At 42.1% G+C, this 9006-nt stretch overlaps 2 protein-coding genes across 2 annotated transcripts in view; one reads left to right on the forward strand and one right to left on the reverse strand.

Annotated features, from left to right (window-relative positions):
• Window positions 1-4400, forward strand: part of LOC118413614 (nucleolar protein 14-like) — a 12971-nt gene extending 8571 nt beyond the window's left edge. Inside the window, exons 23-26 of the mRNA XM_035817140.1 lie at window positions 35-182; window positions 2443-2567; window positions 3148-3303; window positions 4106-4400. Of these exons, the coding sequence (XP_035673033.1) occupies window positions 35-182; window positions 2443-2567; window positions 3148-3303; window positions 4106-4208 (532 nt within the window). The 3' untranslated portion in view covers window positions 4209-4400. The remainder of the gene's footprint in view (window positions 1-34; window positions 183-2442; window positions 2568-3147; window positions 3304-4105) is intronic.
• The window catches only part of LOC118413506 (aromatase-like), a 7751-nt gene continuing 2908 nt past the window's right edge, over window positions 4164-9006 (reverse strand). Inside the window, exons 2-10 of the mRNA XM_035816947.1 lie at window positions 8720-8870; window positions 8109-8260; window positions 7762-7947; window positions 7073-7190; window positions 6709-6820; window positions 6152-6314; window positions 5903-6026; window positions 5189-5309; window positions 4164-4742 (exon numbers count right to left, since the gene is read on the reverse strand). Of these exons, the coding sequence (XP_035672840.1) occupies window positions 4524-4742; window positions 5189-5309; window positions 5903-6026; window positions 6152-6314; window positions 6709-6820; window positions 7073-7190; window positions 7762-7947; window positions 8109-8260; window positions 8720-8870 (1346 nt within the window). The 3' untranslated portion in view covers window positions 4164-4523. The remainder of the gene's footprint in view (window positions 4743-5188; window positions 5310-5902; window positions 6027-6151; window positions 6315-6708; window positions 6821-7072; window positions 7191-7761; window positions 7948-8108; window positions 8261-8719; window positions 8871-9006) is intronic.

Genomic DNA, 9006 nt, shown 5'->3' on the forward strand with positions numbered 1-9006 from the left:
TATGAAGGAACTTGATGTTGTCCCTTTTCTCCAGGATAAGTGCCACTCATGCTACTCTTCAGCTCACCAATATGTTTGCAAACATGTACAAGAATCTCCCAGCATTCCATGAGATTTTCTCACCAATCAGTGACCTGCTGTCAAAACACCTGCTGTTGGCTGCCTATCCACAAGAAGTACAGGTAGGTCAAAGTTGATAGCTATCTGCATGAAGCTTTCTGTGTTTATTGGATATAATTTTAAGATTAGGTCAGTGTACAATCTCTAAATCTAACTTGTTGATGTTGTGAGTATCTATCATGACAAGAATCAATACAGTAACTTTATACTTTGTAAAATCAGACATTTTCAACACGAACTACATGTTCAGGCGCTTCTGCATTCTAAATACAAATACAATCTACTTTGTCAGTTATCTTAGTGCCTTATACATATACATGATGTAACTGCTAATTCTGCATGTACCCGTATACAGCGTTCCCGCCAGGTTCTTGAAAGTATGCGTCCAAATATTTGGGAGGGGCGTAATGAGCGCCGAAGGCGCGAGACGAGCGCCGCAGGCGCTCGCATTCTAGGGGGGTCCGGGGGCATGCTCCCCCAGGAAAATTTGGATTTTCAAACCCTCTAGAACACAATTTCCTGCAATTTGAGAGGATAATCACGCACTTGAGATTGGATGTCGGTTGCCTCTTTTACTCCCATTTTTAGTTATCGACGACCACCCTCTTCATCAAAATACGTTATATTAAGAAAAAAAAAAAAAAACTATCGCCTTCCGTGATCTGGCCCGGGTATTATTTGTCCAGACATGTCTACATGAAAATTTTGGATTTTTGATGCTTCAAAACAGGACTCTAGCCAGTTCGTCAGCCCATGGAAAAATTCTGCCAATTTTTTTCCGTCATTGAAAAAAAAATGTCTACCTCGTGCGATCGATGTTGCGCCCTCCCGCATCGAATAGTTTTCCGAGACGATAAAATAACGGCGCCATCACACTTTGTGTTTTTTTCTATTTTGCCCGATGATTTTACTCAAATTTTTCGAACCGGTGGGGTTTTACAAGGCCTTGCCGTCATTTTCCACGAGCGTGCGTTTGTTTCCTGCGACCTCAGGTAACCCCGTTTTCGGCGTGAAATCTTTGGCTGGATTTCTTTTTAAATAGATCAAGAACGTTATACATTACTCGAAGGAGAACGATCTGCTGCCTCTTTGGCAGTGATCAGTGCCGGTGTAGCCTTGAAGCAGTAGCCAGAAAGACGTCCCAACGTGCTGGGCGTTGCGATCGACGGTCCGTCAGGGGAGGGGGGCGTGCCGCGCCATGTGCCACGGAGGCGCCAACGCTAGTGCACAGCCGACTCGATCGACGCTTGACAACAATATTGTGGCCCCTTTTCTGCCACAAATTTTGTCTTTTTGAAAGAAGGAGAAATTTTGTAAATAAGAAATAAAGTGTATAGTTTTGGATTCTTCACTTATTTACCGCACACCGTTTTTTTTAACTTGGATAAATGAGGAAACTTTAATAGTAAATTGTTAGCAGCTAGGGAAGAAACTCCAGACGACACGGGCGGCTACCAACGTCACGTGCGCTAATACTCGGTAACTTTTGTTTTGTTTTTCCCGATGACCAATGACAGAGTGTAACATTACATTTATCAAACGCTGATTGGTTATCAAGATGATTGGATTTGGACCTGGTGGCTAATCTAGACTGATTGGCGCTAGCGGCCTGTTGTCAAAGATACCGACTGCAAATCAACTGCCCACGGTGTGAGAACTTTTGTTGAGATGTGCAGCACTCGCGCAGAGCAGTTTGTTCGTTCAATACTAGTATTACCTACAAATCTTTAACAAATACGTGAAAATGAGGACAAGTAAATATCAGAATATAAAATCTGCATAAGATTTCTTCGAGTGTTAAAGAATGCTGACTCTCAGATGTATTTCACTGACTACAAAAAATTACATTGCGCAACGGACGGCTCAGACTGGCTCGTGGCAGGGTGTGTCGGACATGGGTCCGCTAGTTGTAAAATGTGCCGCGCTCCGCCCTATGCCCAGACTACTGGGATGACCGGAAAGTGAAGAATTTGAAGTATAAATTGTAAAGGTAGGATTCCTTCGTATAAAGACAGATATTTTAAAAGATTCCAGATACATTTTGTACACTGGTGGTACAGGTCAGCCTTTCCTTCAGATTTTTTTACGGACGCATTCAGCCGAGCCGAGTGCGTCTTTCCAGAAAAAAATGCGTCCAAAGACGTAAAGACGTATGCCTGGCGGGAACGCTGCCCGTATATTATACCTTAGACCTTGGTCTCCATCTACAAAGCACTATCACAAAACATATCCAAAACACTTACACCTATTAGTAAGGTACATGATATTACACCCGTTCATCCTCAAATCTACATTAACCCATCTGCTGACCCCTGTTTTCAGGATGGTAGGTCCCAGTTCCTCCAGCTTGTGACAGACCACCACAGTCAGGCCACATACCCTCCCCTGCAGTATGAGAAACTCAAGCCCAAACCACTCAAGTTGTACGAACCCAAGTTTGATGAGGAGTAAGTACTGCTCTCAATATAGCCATTAAGTAAACACTGCTGTCTGATGCTAATATGGTGTCTTTGAAATGATTAGCCACAATTAATATGTTCAGTAGAGAGTATGTATTGCTATGAGTTGCCTATAAATGGTGTCACTATGGACAGGCTTTTAGCTAGGATTTTATAATAGGGAGTCCAAACTTATTGGTGAGTCGCGGTAAGTGACTATTGTAGGGGGGTCTGGGGTGCAGAGTTTTTCATGATTTTAAGTTAAACAGTGCATTCTAAGGTATCGCAAGAGGCAAAAATACTGTTACAGATGTTACAGTAGAAGACTGTGACCACAGATGACCTGGTTGCATCCCTGGTCAATCAGAATTTCATGCTTGTCAGAGGATTTTCTCCCCAGTATAGGGCGTCCAGGGGCATCAAATTTCTTGTTATTCTAAGAAAAGTGCATCCAGATGACGCATTGACGCATGCCTGGCTAAAAGCCTGACTATGGATGTCTTACAAATTGTGCAATGTCATCCTGTAAGTTTCATGTATCTTATCTACATTTAGCAAAGACAAACATTTTGCACGTTTTCCTGCCCAGCTACAACCCTGAGCGTAAGATGAAGGGGAGCCGTAAACAGAAGGAGAAGGAGCGGCTGCTGAAGATGCACAAGAGGGAGATGAAGGGAGCTGTGAGGGAGATCAGGAAGGATGCCCAGTTCCTGGCCAGACAACAGCTCCAGGAGCAGATGGACAAGTCAGTACTCACAACTCTTCTCTTGTCTCTGAGAGGACACTTGTGTTTCATCAAAAGAAAGGGGCATTGTTTAGCAATGTGCTCTTTGCTTTTATCCCCATTGGAGAGTTTCTGCTTGAGCTAAAAAAATTAGATATATTGAGTTCCTTGTCTTTAATAAATTTTGTGATGGCTTTTAAGAATCAATACAGCTGACAGAAATCTCATCACTCACTTCTAGTGTGAAACTTCAAAAGAATTATCACGAATGGTTATAGAAACTTTTTACAGGTGTAAAATGTGTATTACATGTAATGCAAAGCAAAGTTATCCAATGGAATGATGTCATTGATTGAAAACTGTTTTCCTGTGCTGTTCATTTGGTACTCGTGGTGTCCATGTGTAACAGACATGTGTGTAGATGTGTAACAGACATGTGTAGATGTGTATCAGACGTGTGTAGATGTGTAACAGACATGTGTAGATGTGTATCAGACGTGTGTAGATGTGTAACAGACATGTGTAGATGTGTATCAGACATGTGTAGATGTGTAACAGACATGTGTGTAGATGTGTAACAGACATGTGTAGATGTGTAACAGACGTGTGTAGATGTGTAACAGACATGTGTAGATGTGTATCAGACGTGTGTAGATGTGTAACAGACATGTGTGTAGATGTGTAACAGACATGTGTGTAGATGTGTAACAGACATATGTGTGTAGATGTGTAACAGACATGTGTGTAGATGTGTAACAGACTTGTGTGTAGATGTGTAACAGACATGTGTAGATGTGTAACAGACATGTGTGTTGGTCCACAGGGATGCAGAGAGGAAGAGGAAAGTGAAGGAGATCATGCATCACCTCTCCAGCCAGGAGGGCGAGTGTAAACAAATCGCCAAGAAGAAAATCAAAATTATGTAAGAAAAACACCTGTAATGTAATTAACATTAAGTAATAGAAATGGAATAGTATCCTTATTAGCACTTAAATGGCAAGTGCCTTTTTGCAAACTGTATTGTATAACCATTGTGATGACAACCTTTATTTAGTCTGCTGAAAATACAGCAGTCAGCCCCCGTCAAAGTTTGTGCTAAAGTAAAACTTTTCAAACATTAATCTGCCTCTGTCAATTTTATTCCTAACAGTTTACAATCTTTGTTTTAGTTCTGAAGTTATAGATGATTATTTACGCATGTTTATTTAAAAACTTATCAACTTTGCACTGAAACTGACAGCCTAGTTCCTCTCTTCAAAGTACATGTAACTAGCATTGACAGGCTGTTGTGCGATGTCCCAGTGAGTCTCGATGCCCTCTAGCGACTCCCCCGGTATTGCACGCAGATGATACTTGCGCAGCAGGGTACACATGATGGCCTTCATCTCAATCATAGCCAGGAACTGGCCTATGCAGCCCTTAGGACCTGTGCCAAAGGGAACATACTCGCCCTTGAAGTCCTGTAGAGGTGGGTGAGTGAGTAATTTAGTGAGTGCATAATATAGAGTAATTGAAATGTTAACATTGCCATATAATAGGGGTATGGTGATGAAAACACTAGCTTGGGTACCGTTGTCTGTACTTCTGTAATAACCTCTGGCTCATTCTCTTTGCTTGCTAACTGAGGTTACACAGCAAAGGGAATGAACCGTAAAGGAAACAGAAGGTAAATTAGTAATCATAGTTTTTAAGTCTATGCTCCAACACATACAAGCTGCTGAAATTTAATGTATCATTGCCTCCTGTGATACAATTCCACATCAAAGATAAGATTCCCAGAATGGCCATTGTTAAAGCCTGTCACACGTGCAGTCAACAAAGTCCGCAGATGCATGGCCAATTGTTTTTCCTGCTGTGCGATGGGCATAAAGACAGCATGGGCTGAAGTATGAATACTGTACAGTACCTTGTTGTCAAAGTGCTGCGGGTTGAAGTCATCCGGTGCTGGGAAGTTGTCCTGGCGTCTGTGCATGTCTGCCAGGTTCAGGATGATGTTAGTACCAGCAGGGGTCTCAATCCCATCAATCCTGCACAAGAAGGAATCCCTTTAGCTTTAATGTTCTGTCAACCTTGTATCTGATAGAAATACTGTGCCTGAAACAGTATCTCATTGGAAATGATTGATATCAAAGTTGACTTAGAAACTGAAAGTAAAATGTATGTACGTTTAGGTCAAGCAAGGAGATATTGAAATTTTAGTTTGCCACTTGATACCGGAGGTTTCTTTTGCACAACCAGTAATGTGTCTCACCTGCTTACATTTCAATGCCTATCAGACATGTTCCTCAGAGCTTCTGACTGGAGTACTGCTTCTCACCACTGTAGCCAATGTAGGCTGTGCTTTTGTTGAGAGAATGCAATCCCAAAATGAGTGGGAATACAGACTTATCATTAATTTTAGCCATTTGGGATTGTGGTCTTGCTGCAAAAGTGCCGCCTAGATTGGCTACATGTAGCAACAAGAGGCAGACTATTGTCTGAGGAAGATGTCTGATACTAGTGATAGGCATTGAAACAGCTCTACCAACCTGATGAAATTACTTTTGGAAGTCGTTTCCCACTATGATCTTGTTTTTCCACAGGTAATACTATTTCTTATAATCAAATATAAGTCAGAAACCTGTCATCCTCCTTTGCTTGGCGCATGATAACCGGGCCCACTGGCTTGATCCGCATGGCCTCCTTAATCACCTGCTCCAGGTACACTAGCTGTGGCAGATCAGCCTTTGTGGGGTCACGCTCTCCTGTGTAGATGTTATCATGCATCTGTCAATGTTACATTAACCTTTTTTTTCTCTTCCGTAAAGTGTTAATGTCTTTTAACAACAGGTCAGAAAAAAAAAATGTACACAGTTGGAACAGTCCTTACCCAGGATGTCTCTCATCTCCTCCAAGACTTTCAGCTCGACCTGCGGGTTCTCTGCCACGGAGACCAGCAGGTAGTACATGGAGACGGATGACGTGTCTGTACCCGCTAGCAGCATCTCCAGTACACACTGCTGCACATGTGCTGGGCTCACCTCTCCTCTCTCCTACAAACATTATCATAATTAGGACTGGGGTTTTATAACATCCTGCCCATCTCTAGTACACACTGCTGCACATGTGCTGGGCTCACCTCTCCTCTCTCCTACAAACATTATCATAATTAGGACTGGGGTTTATAACATCCCGCCCACCTCCAGTACACACTGCTGCACATGTGCTAGGCTCACTTCTCCTCCTGGGTTTCAAACATACAAGCTTCATGGTTTTTATGTTACATTGCTTGTAATTTTCCCAAAATAGGTGTAAGTCTTTTTGGTGATATTTTTCCCAGTCAGTGATTTAGAGCTCAAGAGACAAAAGAAAGCATTGCTCAATCAGTAAGAAGATGTGATAATAAAAATTTTTGGCTTTATTGTTCTAAGGCTTAGAAATCGTTACCTCAGCTTGCAACAGACAGGTGGCAAAGTCAGGTTTATCACTAGGTGGCACTGTTTTCAACTCCTGTCTCTTGTTTGTCAGAAGCTCAGCGATAGCGTCATTCAAGTCATTCCTGGGGAGAACATAGAAGCAATTGGTGAAACTGTCCAAGTGTAGATTAAGAGTACAGATCAGGAAGTAATGCTGCTGTAAGGCATTGAACAAATTTGAACCTATTTCACCGAGAAAAGCAAAGCATTTGCTGTCGGTATGTCCATTTTATTTTTAGAGTGATATAGATGATTGTATTACTCAGTTTTCTCATGAATAGGGCATGTGTGTACAGGCACTTTTCTATGAGTATGATATGGGAACGCTGACTCACACAGCCTGACAGTGCTTCCAGTACAGCTTAGGTGTCATCAGGTACATGATGGGAGGCCGCAGGAGGAAGAATTCCCACGCCTTGAAGTAGCGAACGATTCTTTCTACAAGATCATCTGCTGGAAAACATAATAGTGACGATTATTAATCATTAATGAAATGAGAGAACTGGTTGTACATAGATAGCCATTGATGGGTGAATGTCACATAATGAAGTTTAAGGCTGTGTTTTTTTGTGTTATTTAGGTCACCTTTATAGATTAAAGAAAGCACAAATTTTATCTTACAATAATCTTTTTTTTTATTGTGCTGCTGCTTTAAGTTCCATCTAAATACAATGCAATATAAGATCCTTGAACATTTTAAACTTTTTTTCATTAGAGGGAATATCAAATATCCAAGTACTGTAAATGCAGAAATGTTCGCGGTGGATTAATGTTTGCGGTTTTCGCGGTGACCACTTCACCGCGAATTTAAAACCACCGCAAACATTTTTCTATTATGATATTAGATTGCAGTCTATGGTGTTACCGCGAACTTAAATCCACCGCGAAAAGTCCTTTTTCCCGCTACCGCGAAATTAAATCTCCGCGAACATACATTTACAGTATATTAACGTTATATACTGTACACCTTGTCATTAATTCTAAAACCAAAGTTTAGACCAGAATATAACTGATAGCAGCTTACGATCTGCAATATGCACGCCCAGTGTGAGGTTGTTGGTGACCTCCAGTGTGATCCGCCGCAGGAAGTCCAGAGCCTCAATCTTCCCATCAGCTGTCTTCTGCTGCAGAACTGCAATGTTACCCATCTGCCGGTAGGTGGCGTCCACGGCTGCAGACGTAGCCCGATTCAGGGTATCCGCGTTGAGAGCTGGATGAGTTGAAAGGGTTTATAATTTTCTTTTCTTGTCTCAAATTAGTGATACCATTTTCTAACTTTTCTGTCATTTCATTTATTTGCTCTCATCCATGTACACATACAAGAAATCTTATATCCTCCAATGTTATACCCCCAAAACGATGCCCCCTCACCTTTTTGAAAGAACCCCCTGAGCACCCTCCAGCCGTCGTCCCCGTTCCATATGATGCCGTTCTGATACATGCCGATTGTGCTGAGCCCGGTCCTGCTGCCGAACCGCCGGCAGTAGTTGTTAGACTTCAGGACGTGCCAGGCAGCGGACGGTCTGGTGATACATTTACGATGTTAACATTGTCACACTAACTTGCGTCACACAACATACATTAATGCAAAGTGCAAACACCGGTTTCAATACAAAGCCATTTATGACTGTACTTTTACTATATTGACAAGAAGATGGTTTACTATCTGCAATTAAATCCGCATTCTAACGTGAATCTTCATCCCTAAGCTTCCGATGGTTGAAATTGTTGTAACAGAGGGAAGGGGATAAGTCAGCTTAGCTTATTAGGTAGGCACTATGTGTGTATGGGTCTCTCTTAGAATTCGAGTTAAACACACTATCATTGACATTGATTATAAAGCCCAAACTTCGAAATTTCGGTGATGCGAAATTGCGTACACGTTATCTAACGTAACGCGTGTAGACGTGGGGGTACCAGTATGTTTAGTTTTCCTACAAAAGAACCTGTCGGCGTTATGACATATCGGAGACAGTACTGACCGGGTTATGACGTAGGTCCGCTCTCCTGCAATCCACACACGAACAAAGTCCCCATAGCGCGCTCCGTAATGAGCCGCGGCCACGGGAACACCCATCCAGATAAACCGGGCAAAACTCATCAACGGACCGAAACCAAGTAACCAGGGGGGACCTGTTGATATAGATGACATATATGATTTTTTTTAGTGTACCGAAACTAAGCAAAAGTCCATTCTGTATCTTACCAGGGTCCATGGGAAAGCCAAAATTGCGAACCGCGTTGGGTCATAACGATAAGAATTAAGCAT

This window comes from Branchiostoma floridae, chromosome 4 (assembly GCF_000003815.2).
Source record: "Branchiostoma floridae strain S238N-H82 chromosome 4, Bfl_VNyyK, whole genome shotgun sequence".
Classification (NCBI taxonomy): Eukaryota; Metazoa; Chordata; class Leptocardii; order Amphioxiformes; family Branchiostomatidae; genus Branchiostoma; species Branchiostoma floridae.